Source organism: Eumetopias jubatus, unplaced genomic scaffold, assembly GCF_037043125.1.
Source record: "Eumetopias jubatus isolate StellerSeaLion01/CBP00866 unplaced genomic scaffold, mEumJub1_p1.0 scaffold_15, whole genome shotgun sequence".
NCBI classification, from domain to species: domain Eukaryota; kingdom Metazoa; phylum Chordata; class Mammalia; order Carnivora; family Otariidae; genus Eumetopias; species Eumetopias jubatus.
Genome location: NW_028274821.1, coordinates 84,613,823 through 84,629,551, shown reverse-complemented (window position 1 = coordinate 84,629,551; position 15,729 = coordinate 84,613,823). Strand labels below are relative to the sequence as shown.

The following is a 15,729-nucleotide window of genomic DNA, read 5'->3' as shown; positions in this document are numbered from 1 at the left end:
TAAAAACTTAACAACTTTGTCCTCTGTGTTTCTAATCTCATCTTCTGTCTGGAACTTACTGTGCCTCAAACCTGCTTCGCATTATCCTGCCTGTGTTCAGGTTCTTTCCTTTGCCTAGGAGTCCTCTCCCTTCCCCACTCTTTCCCAGCCATCAGTACCAAACAGGTGATGCCTTGAAGAGAGAGTCTATGGGCATCTACCCCCTTTCATATGATTTGGTCTCGGTCTCGTTTTCTCATTTCCCTTTTTTGTCTTCACTGTATTTTATCAAAGCATATTTATGGGTTGCCTTCTTGACTACCCTCTGATGTTTTATCCTGCTTATTCAGTTGGAGTGTGAGACTCTGGGGCTTCTAACCAAACTCTCCTATTTCAGGGAAGAAGAAGCTTAACTTCTTAATTCCTGTAACCATAGCAGGGAGAAGATGACACATGGAGTGTGAGGGGTGGGAACTGCCTTCCTGTGTCCATTTTCGTGCATTACAAGATGGCTTAGTTGCCTTGTGAAGGCTGCCTCCCAGAGAGAAACCCTGCCACCTCCTGGCTGGTGCTGAGAAAGCAGAATTAAAATTACAGTTGCCATTGAATATTTTTGAATTGATGTAACTGTCCCATATGGAACTGTAGTGTTCGACATAATTTTATGCATTTGTCAAAACCTATAGAAATATATGCCAGTAAAGAATTGAATTTTACTGTATATAAATTTGTTTAAAAGCAACCAGTATAGAGGGAAAAACAGAATGTAGACTGTGATAAATGAATCTAACTGATATTACAAATAAATCACATAGCCACACTGAAGGAAATGGGAGAGAAAGGAGCCAACCTTGGGAAATAGTGTTTTGACTGTATCCTGTATACCGTAGGGCTGAAGATAAAAAGAACTGTATACAAACAAAGCTGTCTAGTTTGTAAATTTATTTCTGTCAAGGTTATGGGTTGGGAATTCTGTCACTACTTTATTTGTATACTCGGGTTGAACAAACAAGTGACTGTATTGTTGATAATGAGAGTCGAATTTCTCGCATCAGAGAAAAAAGTTAGAAATCAGGAAAGGGGAAGGCTAAACAAACCTCTGGTGCTAGATTGGAAGCATCAATATGTACTCATGTTTAGAAAAAAAAATTTTAGAAAAACCAGATCTTGGTTTCCAAATATCAATAAAGGGAATCAGAACTCTTTGGAGAAGGGGTTGATTCTAGAGTTGAGGTAGGGAAAATATAAGATGAGCCTGGAGCATCTGGTGGTGCCAGAAAGTTAGAATGTGCTAAAATTTTTTTAAAAAGGAGGGGGCAGGGCATTATCAAAAGGTCATAGACGTCAACCTGAAAGCACTTCCAATAGCCAAAGCTGGAACAGCTTGAGCAACAAAATAACTCTATATTAGTTTATAACCCAAAGAAAAAAATATCCATTAGTTCATACTGATAGAACTAACTGAATAGAGGAGTGATAGTTCTTTCTTATAGAAGAATTCCAATTAATAAGTGTAGAAGGCATGAGGGAAATAGAAAATCACCATTAAAACACACAATAACAATTGCTGTAGACAGGATTGACTTATGGATGCTAAAATAAGCGCATAGTTTTAAATGGAAGCAGAGTATTTGCATAGCCCCAGAATATTTAGTAATTACACAGGGAAAAATAGTAAATTTCATTAGAGAATTCTGACAGATACCACTTTAGCCAAGTAAGCAAGGTCAATATCACCAGTGTATTTACACTGGCATCATATGCCCCCTGATGATATCGTAGGGGCACGTATACACACAGGGATGGATTCGTTCCCAGTCTGCTCATGGGAAAACAGGCAAACCCAAATTGAAAGACATTTCTTCTAAATAACTTTTTTCCCCACAGATTTTATTTATTTGACAGAGAGAGAGCACGCACGCACACGCACAAGCCGGTGGAGCGGCAGGCAGAGGGAGAGGGAGAAGGCAGGGAGCCCGATGTGGGGCTCAATCCCAGGACCCTGGGATCATGATCTGAGACAAGGGCAGACACTTAACTGACTGAGGCACCCAGGTGCCCCCAAAATAACTGACATTATACAGAATAATCTCAAAAGTGTCAGGGTCACAAAAGACAAGGAAAGACTAAGAAAGATTGAAGGAAACTATGGAGACATGACAACTCTATGCAATGTGGGATCCAAGATTGGATTCTGGAATGGAAGTGGACATCAGTGGGGAAATCTGAATAAAGTTTATACTTTGGTCAATATTATTATACCAAAGTTAATTTCTTAGTTTTGATGAATAGTCTGTGGTTATATAAGATGTTAACAGATGGGGAAGCTGGGTATAGAGTATATGGGAATTCTCCACCTTTTTTTTTTTTTTTTGCAACTCTTCTGTAAGTCTAAACTTACCTCAAAATTTAAAAACAAAATGTTCAAAAAAATTTAGCTGACATGTATGAGTCAGCCTTCTCTTGTCCCTCATTTCTGGACATAGATATCTCTTCATACCTGGAATTTGGCTAGTCAGGGATTACTTGGAAGACAGTGAGGGAAATTTAAATAAGGGTGGTGAGTAGAGGCTGGGCCCCATCTGTCCATCTTCACTGCTACTCCATCACGCCCCAGACACCTACTGCTCACCCATCTTGCAGCCTTCAGGATAGATTCTGGCTCCTCACAATGGTTCCCAAAGCCCCTGTGACTGGCATCAGCCCCTTCACCCCTTCTCCCTGAGCTGCTCCCCGTACAGGTCACAGTCCTTCCTAGTTCTCCAAAAACTCAGTGCTGTTTCATGTTTGGGGGGCTCTGCACAGGTGGTTTCATCTCCCTGGGAGGGCGTACCCCTCCTCTTCATGTGCTTACATGTAGTTTTCTTTGGAGGCTCAGCTTTTCTTTGTAACGGCCTCTAAGCAGCTTTCTCTGACACCACCCCTCACCAGAAAGCCGACCCTCCTTGACTTCCACAGCCCCCTTTGCCCTCTGCCATAGCCCCAGTCGCCTTGTGCTAGCTTTCTGTTCCCCCCATTATTAGACCATGTGCCCCTCAAGGGCTCTGTCGAGTCCCACTTTCCTTGTGTCCTTTACCAGTTAACCCAGTTAGGTAAGATGCTTTCTGGTTTGGTGGATTCCCTGTGGTGGGGGGCCAGAGCACCAAGTGGGATAGGGGAGATATTGTTAATTTCATCAGCGGCAAGCGGAAGATACACTGAGCCTCATGAGGGAATTTACTCAGTACAGAAATTATGTGGGGGGAAAAAAGAAATTATTTGAGAATGTTTAAAACTCCTTTAACTTTGTTGTCTCATAACTTACTAGTCAACTAGTTAAAAAGTAAAAACTTAAGGAAAACTTCTTGGAAGAGGCTGATGTTTATAGAATCGCATTGTGAGAATGATGAATGACTCTGTAGCATTGCCATACTGCTTTACCAGGATTAAAATGGAGCACCAAGAAACCTCAAGCAGAGAATATTTGAGCAGAATCTTGAAGGCATAGAAGCTCAGGCTCCTTACAAATTTAAATAAGTATTGATTTAATTGATTGATTGTAATCTCCACACCCAGTGTGGGGTTTGAATTTACAATCCCAAGATGAAGAATTGCATGCTCCTCCGACTGAGCCAGCCAGGCATCCCTTAAGAGCTTTTTATTTTATTTTATTTTATTTTTAGAGATTTTATTTATTTGACAGAGAGAGACACAGCGAGAGAGGGAACACAAGCAGGAGGAGTGGGAGAGGGAGAAGCAGGCTCCCCACTGAGCAGGGAGCCCGATGTGGGGCTTGATCCCAGGACGCTGGGATCATGACCTGAGCCGAAGGCACCACTGAGCCACCCAGGCGCCCCCCTTAAGAGCTTTTTAAAAAACAACTCCCCTCCTCCCTCTCTCCAAACATGAGAGAGAGAAAAAGGAAGGAGGGAGGGGAAGGGAGGGAGAGAGAGAAAGTGTATGTGTTTATATATTTTTTTCTTAACTATTTGGGAGGAAGTTAAAGACATTGTTCCTCTTTGTTTTCTAACATAACCAGAGCACTATTATCAAATCAGTAAATTTAACATGGCATAATACTGTAATCTAATTAGCAGACCTTATTCAAATTTCACCACGTAATTCAACATCCTTTGTAGCAGTGTATTTTTTGTGATCTAGGAGCCAATCCAGGATCATGCATTACATTTAGCTTTTATGTCTCTTCTGTCTCCTTTAATCTGAAATGATTCCTCATCCTTTTTTTTTTCCCTCGAATAACATTGTTAATTTTGAAGAAGACAAGTAGAATATTCCTCGACTTGGGCTTGTCAGTTTCCTCACAGTTACATTCAAGTTATGCATTTTTGGCAAGAATGCCACAACAGCGACGTTGTGTCCTTTTAGTGCGTTCTATCAAGAGCGCATGGTATAGCTTTGCCCTACTATTGGTCATGTTAACTTGAGTCACTTGATTGAGGTGATATCCCTTGGGTAAGGTGATGTTGCCAGATTTTTCCACCATAAATTTTCTGAGTAGAGGCAACAACATGTGTGGAGGTAAAACTGTGTAAAACAGCATGACATGTTCAAAGACTAACAGATAGTTGTCTGTTGGGGCGCCTGGGTGACTCAGTCATTAAGCGTCTGCCTTTGTCTCAGGTCATGGTCCCAGGGTCCTGGGATCGAGCCCCACATCTGACTTCCCTGCTCTGCGGGAGGCCTGCTTCTCCCTCTCCCACTCCCCCTGCTTGTGTTCCCTCTCTCACTGTGTTTCTCTCTGTCAAATAAATAAATAAAATCTTTAAAAAAAAAAAAAAAGATAGTTGTCTGTAGTTACAGTGTAACGTTTGTGGCAAGAGATGAAGATGGGGAACCCCAGAAGAACCAGATCATGGGAGTGTCTTGAATGCTAAGCTTTAGGGAGCTTGGGTTGAGTCCATAGACCAAAGGGAGCCACCAGTGGGTTTTGAGCAGGATTTTGATGTAGTTAGCTTTGTGTCTTACTCTCCTTTCTGTTTCTGGGTTTGGTTTGGCTGCCCAAGCCTAAGTGAGGAATGGTAGGTACATGAGTTCCAGAGCAGAAAAAGTATTTGTACTTCTTTTAAGCAGGTAGAAGAACTATAGCTGCTGCCACTCAGACTTGGATAAGAGATACAGCAAAACCATTCCTGTGACCTTGCACCCAGAAGCCCTTTGTTTTTGTTTTTTTTCTAAATCAGTTCACTACAAGAAAGATTCTCAGCGCCGTTGAAAAACTTGCTCTTAGCTCAGTATAGCATCAAGGAACAGGCAAAGAATTAGAGGACCTAAACTAAAATTCCCCACTCTTGTCAGTTCTTCCCTGAGTGGTCTTGAACAAATCCCTTTACCTCTCTGAGCTTCAGGTTTTTTCATCTCTAAACTACATAGATAATAATAATGTACACCTTCCAAGAATCAAATGTGATACCATATATGTGAATACATTATAAACTTTAAAATATGATCCAAGTTTTTGTTTTAACAGAGGCACTGTGACACATTGTATTATTTCCCACACTTCAGGCAGTTTCATGCCATCTTCACAAATTTTACAGTCTTTGACCAAACCAGTACTATTGTTTATATTCTTTATTTTTTTAAAAAGATTTTATTTATTTGAGTGGGAGAGCAAGAGAGAGTGAGCACAAGTGGGGTGAGGGGCAGAGGGAGCCAAGCAGACTCCCCACTGAGCAGGAAGCCCGATGTGAGGCTTGATCCTGGGACTCTGGGATCCTGACCTGAGCCGAAGGCAGATGCCCAACCAACTGAGCCACCCGGGCACCCGTATATTCTTATTTTGTTTGTTAGTTAGTTTGTTTTTAAAAGATTTTATTTATTTATTTGACAGAGAGAGACACAGTGAGAGAGGGAACACCAACAGGGGAAGTAGGAGAGGGAGAAGCAGGCTCTCTGCTGAGCAGGGAGCCCTTTGCGGGGACCTGGGATTATGATCTGAGCCAAAGGCAGACTCTTAGCAGACTGAACCACTGAGATGTCCCAAAAACTGGATTTAGACCCAAGCTTGTCTCATTCTGAAATGTGTAATCCTCTAAGGATACCAAGGATGATGTCTGCTTTAAGGAAAAGGAACTTCCTGTTAGCCTTTCAGTTACCACAGGAACTGAGCATTATGCTTGGAACCCTCAACCCTGCCCCAAGAACTTTCTAGATTCTTCATGTTAATTTTTTTGGAAGCAGGTATATTATTTATATATGTATATATATATATACATGTATATGTGTGTGTGTACATATATATATGTATATGTAGCAAAGCTTACTCTCACATGATGCTGTTAGCTTATCTTCTGTTGTTAACGTTGCCTCCTCCAAGCTAGCCTCCACAGCGGCCATCACAAAGATTTTTTGAAAATGCCGACCTGACCACATCCATCTCCTGCATTCCATCTTATCCTCAGCTTCCTCTGCTGAAGTCCATACTCTTACCCTAACATTAAAGGCTATCTATGATCTGGCCCCAGTTGGCCTCTCCAACATCCATCTTCATCTCTTGGTACTCTACACACAGGCGCGCGCACACACACACACACACACACACACACACACACACACAAATGAATTGAGGGGGAGGGGCAGAGGAAGAGGGAGAGAGAGAATCCCAAGCAGGCTCCACATCCAGTGCAGAACCCTACACGGGGCCCAATGTCACAACCCCGAGATCATGCCCTGAGCCAAAACCAAGAGTCTGATGCTTAACTGATTGAGCCACCCAGGCACCCCTTTACTGACTGCTTATAGAGAGAGAAACGAATCAGACCAAAATTTTGATTAATTTAAAAAAAATTTGTTCTTCTCATCCTATAAATTAGACTCAAACTTAGCCTGGAAATAAAAAATACTTTCTTTAAAAATGGAAATACTCTTTCTATCCCTCTCTTCACATGCATCATCCTGTTGGGATATTTGTAACTGTGCACAGGACTATTAATAATGCTGTCACCTTTGCTCAGCATATTAAATGCATGCAGGGTGTGCAGTATGTGTCCATTGCCCTGGGGGCCCAGAAGTATGTGTTGCCTATGAGGTAGCCTGGAATAATGGAAAGAGTATATACTTTGGGTCCAGAGAGACCTCTGTTTTAATCTTGATTTCACCAATTATTACCTCGTGCTTTTGGCCAAGTAAGTTCTCTTTTTGTGCCTAGATTTCTGTGGGTATGCTTTTGACCGTCTTGACTTATGTTTCCTTCCAGCAATCAGAGAAGATGGCATGCCTGGAGGCCGAAATAAGAGCATTGGGCCCGTCCAGGTGAGTTCTAGGCCTCAGTCTTTCTGATCCATCTTGGAAGCCCAGTGCTTCCAGTGTTCCTGTAGCTACTTACCTTGATCTTCTCCTCTCCTGTTGGGGGGGGCAGCCATCTTGCTTTCATTCCCATAAAATCGCTTTTAGAGCCTGGTTATGAAAGTGCTTTGAAAATTTTAAATATGTAACATAATGATTAAAGCTCGTCTTGTGATTCCCTTAACCGTTCCCAAGGATATCACAGGAAGTGAACCCGATTCTGGTTCTGAACCATCCAGAGGATTTTTTATGTCATTCACTCAAGGTTGTCGATAACTTAGCCTGGCAGAAATCAGTAAGACTACTTTGCTGTTCAATGTCTCTAAAGATATATCAGCAGAAAGTTCATTGCCTTACTTGTAGAGTAGGAATGATAATACTTATTCAATCTCACAAATATTTAAATACTTACTGTGGGCAGGTCCTTTGTACTGTGAACTCAGTCTAGTGGGAGAGACAGATGTGTAAACAGACATCAGAGTATAGTGAGTGGTAACAGAGGATGCCCAGGGAGTACAGAAAGGAGGGACTTCTTTTTTTTTTTGAATTGGAGCCGTGGTTGGGAACTGAAGACATTCAGGAAGCCTTCCTAGAGAAGGTAAAGTTTGAATTGAGTCTTGAAGGAAAAGGAGGAATTAGCTATGCTGGGAAGGGTTGGGTAGCCAAATATCTTCTATTACTGCTAGACAGAACAGACTTTAAAAAGACCACGAGATGAATCTTTAAGGAATCACAGGAAGTTGATGCAGTCAGGCTGGAGTGCTGGGCACAGGTAGTGGAGTGGCAGAAGATAAGGCAGATTCCTTGAGTTTGGAGTCTGTTCTCTAAAGAACAGCCTTCAGCTATCTTTGATTATAACTTCTTAGGTAAAGCCTTTGTAGGGCCAGCCTATGCCAACTTGTTCTTACTTTCCAACGGAAGAACTTCACAAAGGTAGAAAATTGGATCTGTTTATGGGCCAATAAGTGAATCCCTCAGCACACTAGTGAGTGTAAGACCATGCCTCAAGGATTATTGGTGTGGACCAAGAGACAACTACTAAAAGCTTTTAGGTAGAGAGAGAGACATGGTCAGATTTGCATTTTAAAAAGATCATGCTAGGGGCATCTGGGTGGCTCATTGGTTGAGTGACTCACTCTTGATTTCAGCTCAGGTCATGATCTCAGGGTCATGGGATCAAGCCTCACATCAGGCTCCTTACTCAACAGGGAGTCTATTGGAGATTTTCTCTCTCCCTCTCCTCCCCTGCCCCCCCCCCGCACGTGCTCTCTTTCTTTCTCTAAAATAAATAAATAAATCTTTTAAAAAAGAAATTATAAAATTACAATTAAAAAAAAGGGGGGTGCCTGGGTGGCTCAATCAGTTAAGCAGTCTGCCTTTGGCTCAGGTCATGATCCCAGGGTCCTGGGATTGAGCTCTGCATCAGGCTCCCTGCTCAGTGGGGAGCTGCTTCTCCTTCTCCCTCTACTGCTCCCCCTGCTTCTGCTCTCTTTCTCTATCTCTGTCAAATAAATAAAAATAAAAAAAGATCATCCTAGCAATAGAAATGGTTTGTGAAGAGCTGGGTAAGTGTGAAACTGGGAGCAGAGAAAAAGCAGTTCAGAGGGTTTTACGGAAGTCCAGCCAAGAGATATAGATAGTGGTTTTAAGTAGAGCGATGATAGTACAATTTGAAGGGGAGAGAATTAGGTTCAAGAGAGATTTAATAGGTAAAATTGATAGGATTTATCCAGTTGAATGTGAGGGAATGAGAGAAAGACAGAAATTCATAGTTGTTTTGAGACATATGCTGATGAAATATGGGGAATTTCCTAGCACATATATGCACTCAGTCAGGCTGTGGGTATGTGCTGTGTTCATTTCTTTTTTAAAAATCAAACATTTTTTCAAAAACTAATGATGTAATATATGGTGATTAACATAACAATAAAAAAATTTTAAAAATCAAACATTTTTATTCATGTTATAATAAAAATTAATTTATTTTGGTCTATACTCCTATGTGTTCTTTTGTGTGTGTGCAGCAGAAAACATATAACATGAAATTTATCTCCTTAACAAATTAAGTATATGGTACAGTATTATTTACTATATGTACATTTTTGTACAGATCTCTACAGTCTTTTCATCTTATGACGGAAACTCTATACCCATTGAGCAACAGCTCCTTATTTCCCCTTTTTCCAGTCCCTGGCAACCACCATTCTACTTTCCCTTTCTAAGAGTTTGACTACTTTTGATACCTAATTTAAGTGGAATCATGCATTATTTGTTCTTCTGTGACTTCCTTATTTCACTTAGAGTAATATCCTCAAGGTTCATCCACATTGTAGCATATGCCAGGATTTCTAAGGCTGAATAATATTCTATTGTATGTATATACCATATTTTGTTTATCCATTCACCCATCAATGGATATTTAAGTTGTTTCCATCTCTTAGCCATTGTGAATGATGCTGCAATGAATGTAGAAGGGCAGATATCTCTTTGAGATCCTGGTTTCAGTTCTTTTGGATAAATACTCAGAAGTAGGATTACTGGGTCATTTGGTAGTTTTTTTTTAATTTTTTGAGAAACCTCCATACTGTTTTCTACAGTGGCCACACCGCTTTACATTCCCACCCAGCAGTGCATTAAGGGTTCCAATTTTCTGATCTTCTGTGGTACTTCTTATTTTCTGTTTTTTCTGATAATGGCATTCTGGATAGTTGTGAGGGGATACCTCATTATAGTTTTGATTTGTGTTTTTCTGATAACTAGTGATGTTGAGCATCTTTTCACGTACATGTTGGCTGTGCTGTTTACATGTCTTTGGAGAAGTTTTTTTTTTTTTTTGTATGTCTATTCAAATCTTTTGCCCATTTTTATTTATTTTTTTAAAGATTTTTTTATTTGTCAGAGAGAGAGAGGGTTGAGAGAGAGAGAGCACAAGCCGGGGGAACGGCCGGCAGAGGGAGAAGCAGGTTCCCCGCTGAGCAAGGAGCCTAATGCGGGACTCAGTCACCCTGGGATCATGACCTGAGAGCTGAAGGCAAACGTTTAACCTACCGAGCCACCCAGGCGTCCCATTTTTAAATCAGGTTATTTGGGGTTTTTGCTGTTGAGTTGTAGGAATTTCCTATATCTCTTGGATATTAACCTTTATCAGATAAATGGTTTGCAAATATTTTCTTTCATTCTGCAGGTTCCTGTTGACTTTGTTGATTGTTTACTTTGCAGAAGCTTTTTATTTTTTTATTATTTATTTATTTATTTATTTATTTTAAAGATTTTATCCATCTACTTGACAGAGAGACAGACAGCGAGAGAGGGATCACAAGCAGGGGGAGTGTGAGAGGGAGAAGCAGGCTTCCCGCGGAGCAGGGAGCCCGATGCGGGGCTCGATCCCAGGACTCCGGGATCATGACCTGAGCCGAAGGCAGACGCTCAACGACTGAGCCACCCAGGCGCCCCGTTGCAGAAGCTTTTTAGTTTGATGTAATTCTATTTGTCTCTTTTTGCTTTTATTGCCTGTACTTTGGATATCATATTCAAGAAATCATTGCCAAGGCCAGTGTCAAGAAGCTTTTTCTCTGTGTTTTCATTTAGGACTTTTATAGTTTCAGGTCTTACATTTAAGTCTTTAATCCATTTTGAGTTGATTTTTGTATGAAGTATAAGAACAGAATCTAATTTCATTCTTGTGCATATGAATGTCTAGCTTTCCCAGTACCACTTGTTGAAGAGACTATTATTTTTTTTTTAAAGATTTATTTATTTGACAGAGAGGGTGAGAGAGCACAAGCAAGGGCAGCAGGAGAAGGAGAGGGAGAAGCAGGCTCCCCGCCAAGCAGGGAGCCCGATGTGGGACTCGATCCCAGGACCCCGGGATCACGACCTGAGCCGAAGACAGATGCTTAACCATCTGAGTCACCCAGGCGCCCCTGAAGAGACTATTCTTATGTTGTCTTGGCAGCTTTGTCAAGATCTTTTGACTATGTATATGTGGGTTTATTTTGGAGCTCTCTGTTCTGTTCCATTGGTCTATAGGCCTGTCCTTATGCCAGTACCATACTGTTTTGATTACTGTAACTTTTAATATGTTTTGAAACCAGGAAGTGTAAGGCCTCTAGCTTTGTTGTTCTTTGTCAAGATTGTTTTGGCGATTTGGGGTTCTTTGGGTTTCCATATGAGTTTTGTGATTGTTTTTTTCTATTTCTGCAAAAAATGCCATTGGAATGTTGATAGGGATTGCATTGAATCTGTAGATCAACTTGGATAGTGTGGCTATTTTTAACAATAATTGTCTTTTAATCTGTGAACAGAGGATGTCTTTCCATTTATTTATATCTTTAATTTCTTTCAGCAGTGTACAGGTCTTTCATCCTTTTAGTTATGTTTATTCCTAAGTATCTTATTCTTTTTGATGACTATTGTAACTGAGATTGTTTCCTTAATTTCCTTTCCAGATTCATTGGTAGTATATAAAAATGCAACTGATTTTGTGTTGATTTTGTATCCTGAAACTTTGCTGAATTCTTTTGTTAGTTCTAATAGTTTTTTGGTTTTCTATTCATAAGATCATGTCATCTGTGAACTGAGATAATTTTACTTTCTGATTTAGATGCTTTTTATTTCTTTTACACATCTAATTGCAATGGCTAGGACTTCCTACAATAAATAGAAATAGTGAGAGTGGACATTTTTGCCTTTATCCTGATCTTAGAGAAAAAGCTTTTAGTTTTTCATCGAGTATAATGTTAGCTGTGGGCTTTTCATGTATGGCCTTTATTTGTAGTCATTCTTTTTATATTTAGATGCAGTAGAAAGTTTATCTGTTGGAAAGAATTCTTAAGCATTTCCTGAATGAAAAACCTTCTTCAGCATTACTCAGTGTCTTTTGAGTACCCTTCTCCCACCATGGCAGGGATCTTCAGTCGCTTATGTCTCTAGACTTTATGTTCTCTCTAGAATGGAGGGAGCTGATGCTCAGAGAAACCTATTTCATCTGTCATTGTATTTGACTTTTTGATACTGAGCATAAAATTTTCCTTTTGTCTCTTACTTTTTTAGGTAGTGTTAAGAAGAGAGAGCTGTGATCTCCCAAGTTCTTAACTATGTTTAATTATAATTAAAAATTAGGGATAGAATTATGATTTATTGAGTACCTATTGTGCACTTCATCACTTTATCTTAGATTAACCTCTCAAGTCTGTCTGATTTAGTTCTGCACCCTAAGAGGGAGCCCAAACTACTAAGTGGGGGGTATTATCTTCATTTTCTATGTGAGGGAACTAAGGCTCAGAGAACTTGAGTGACTTGCCCAACAGTAAGCACCCAGTTAGGAAATGACAGATGAGATCTGAACCTAGATTCAAGCCCTCCTAATATGTTCCATCCCCTTAATGCATCAGTGACTGCCCAGTGTCCTCTGGGACCCATATGGAGAGACAGATGCAGTCCAACTTTGGCTCCCAGCTGGAATAATCTGGTTTATCAGGACTGGTTCTTTTCACCTAGCTCAAGTACTTTCATGCCCTCCAAGCTCTGGTATTGCTTTCACTACCATCACTGAGGCTGCTTCAGTCAGGGTCTCCGCAGATGTCTTGTAGTTTGATGGTCAGGGTCTCGGTAGATGTCTTGTAGTTTGATGGTATCTTTTATCTTTACATGTCTTATAAAATCTGAGATTTCAATGTGTTCTAAAGATCCCTAAGAGAAAAGGTTTTTTTGTTACATGTTATTGAATAAAGAAAGACTACCCCTCTTAATTCAGTATACAAATAGAAGTTTGTTAAGACCAATCACTCAACTTCTGTACCAGTTAAATGTTTCTTGTTTTCCCTCCAAGTCCTTTGTGCTGGCTGGCTTCCAATTCTAAGTGCCTCCTGTATTTATGATCAAAGCAGCTCAAGGTTTCTTCACAGGCTGCTGGAACAAAGAGTCATGCAGGTTTAAGTCAGATAGACTCGAGAGAAAATGTCCTCCCAGGCTTTCTATAGGAACAAGAAATAAAAATTTATCTGGCCCTTACTCCTTCCTATTCACTCTCATTCTGTGCTGAGTTTAGCCAGTTAGGCTTCAACTCTGGGTTAAACACTTTATAGAAGATGTATTTATTCACTCCCTTCATGGTATGGTAGCTAAAGCCATGGACTGAATACTTGGGTACTTTGGCCTCTTCCTCAAACTCCTCCTGACACATGGGCATACAGTGTGATCTTGGGCAAATCAGTTCACTTGTCTGAGCTAAAATTTCTTCTTATTTATTCTGTAGGCTTGGGAATATCTTTCTTACTAAGAAAATCTATGTGAAGTTTCATGGACAGTACTTAATAAGTGAACATTTGTTTATTTATCCAACATGCATTCTTTGAGTACTTTTTTCTGGATTCTATCATAGCCTTAGGTCTGATAGAGGATATTTTTATGATACATTACCGTAAGTGCTGTAAAAATAACAATAATGATGGTGAAGATAGCATTGTCAACTTCCATAATTGTTGCTATGTGTTAAGCCCTTTTCTAACCATGTGATAATGTATTAACTAATTCAATCCTCACAACAATCCCATGAGACAGATACTATTATTTTCCCTACCACACAAATAATTTTTGTTCAGATTTTGAATTTAAGTTCAAATAGTTAAATGACTTGCCTAAGATTGTACAACTAGAAAGTAGCAGAGCCTGTATTAGAACAAAGGTGGTCTGACTCTAGAATTCATCCTTGTAATCACTGTGCTATTCTGCCTATCTCAGACTACACAGAATTAGAAGTGTATAGGAGAAGGACCTAAAATTTTGTCTAGGTAGTGATAGAAGGATTCACAAAGAAGGTGACATTTGAATTGGGCCTTAGAAGGCAAATAGGAGTTTGTTTTTCAATAGTGGTGTTTCAGGGGTAGGAAAGAATAGACGCAAAGAGAAAGAGTGTTGAAGAACGTGAAGAACGTGAAGACTTTGTGGCTTGAGAAGAGGGTAAATGGACAAGAGGAAGGCCATAGTGAGCTATGATGCTGGGGAACAAGCAGCTGAGCTGTCCTAAGGTTAGTGAGAGACCCTGGAGTATGGAGATGGAGGAGAGGGAATCTGGATGTCTCTCTAGAGAGTTCTGGGAATCCTTGTGAAGTTTAAATAAATTCTTGGTCCTAAAGAAGGAACAGAGGATATCCTGAGCATCCAATCTAACATGTATCAATTCCTTGTCAAAGATATCAGAGGAAGAGATCGAAAGGATCATGTCTGGGCAGGAATTTGAGGAAGAGGCCAATCACTGGAGCAACCATGGTGACAGCGACCACAGTTCCCCTGGGAACAGGGCTTCAGAGAGCAACCAGCCCTCACCAGGCTCCACACTGTCCTCCAGGTGAGCTTCAAGGCAAACCCAGCATCATCTAGGGACCACCCAAAGAGTAGACCCACAAGGAGCGTCTGGGCTGGGTATTCCTGCCAGTGTGTCTCAGCCATTGTACCCTTGTTCCCTCAGTCTTTGGTGTAGGGGCCAGGATGACACAAAGCAGGATTTCACAGCCAACTTTTTGCTAAAGACATTGAAAATGTCAGCAGCCTCTTCTGCAGGCTTAATAAAGTGATATAGCTGCTGTCTGTGCCCATACGTTCTTTACCTAACAGAATACCATTTTTAAATGTAGCTCTTTTCTCATATTTATTGCAGAAATGAAACAAACCACATTGACTATATTGAATTAAGTTCTCATTTCTCTGTCTCAGCAAGAGTGAAGATTTTCACTTTATAAATTTTAAGAAACTGAAAAATTTTAAGCTAATTAAATTTGCTATCATGGAATACCAACTTGGAGACTCTTGGTTCAAGAATGTTACCTTAAGTTAGTCGTTAGGTGTAAAATGTAGCCATCAGCTACCAGGGTAGATTTCCTTTTTGCAGAAATCTTTCTTATAGGAAAGGGATTGATGAACTTTTTCTCTAAAAGCCAGATAATAAATATTTTAGGCTTTGCAGGCCACACAGTCTGGGTCTCAACTACCCAGCCCTACCATTATAATGCAAAAGCAGCCAGAGACTATGTAAGTGAATGAAAGTGGCTGTGTTCCATTAAAATTTCATTTACCAAATGGGCCATAGGCTATAGTTTGTCAACCCCTATTACAGGAAATGCATCTAGGTAAAGCCAGGGGATTTTTGTTTTAGGTGACAGAATGATTAGATTTCTCCAGGAAAGGGAAGAAGATAAGAATCTGCCTTTCTCTTGTTATTTTATTATAACTTTTATTCATTTGATTGTTCCTTTTTTGTTCCTTCCTTTATGTTTTGGGAGTTCTTGCCAGATTCCATGTCAGATTTCTTGCTAGGTGCTGGATTTGTTTTATGGCCTGGCAAGGCCCTTAGCCTGCTATGCCTTAGTTTTCCTAGCAGTAAAAAAATACATACCCCCACCTTTGTGGATTATAGTCTGTGAGTATCCATTAAAATCTCTTCAAATGTGACACCTATACAAAGAATTT

At 40.3% G+C, this 15,729-nt stretch overlaps 1 protein-coding gene across 2 annotated transcripts in view; it reads left to right on the top strand.

Annotated features, from left to right (window-relative positions):
• NR6A1 (nuclear receptor subfamily 6 group A member 1) overlaps window positions 1–15,729 on the top strand; it is a 224,038-nt gene that overhangs the window by 189,691 nt on the left and 18,618 nt on the right. For both annotated transcript variants that reach the window (XM_088018919.1, XM_088018918.1), the window contains exons 4-5: window positions 7,175–7,230; window positions 14,457–14,611. In XM_088018919.1, coding sequence (XP_087875045.1) covers window positions 7,175–7,230; window positions 14,457–14,611 — 211 coding nt within the window. The remainder of the gene's footprint in view (window positions 1–7,174; window positions 7,231–14,456; window positions 14,612–15,729) is intronic.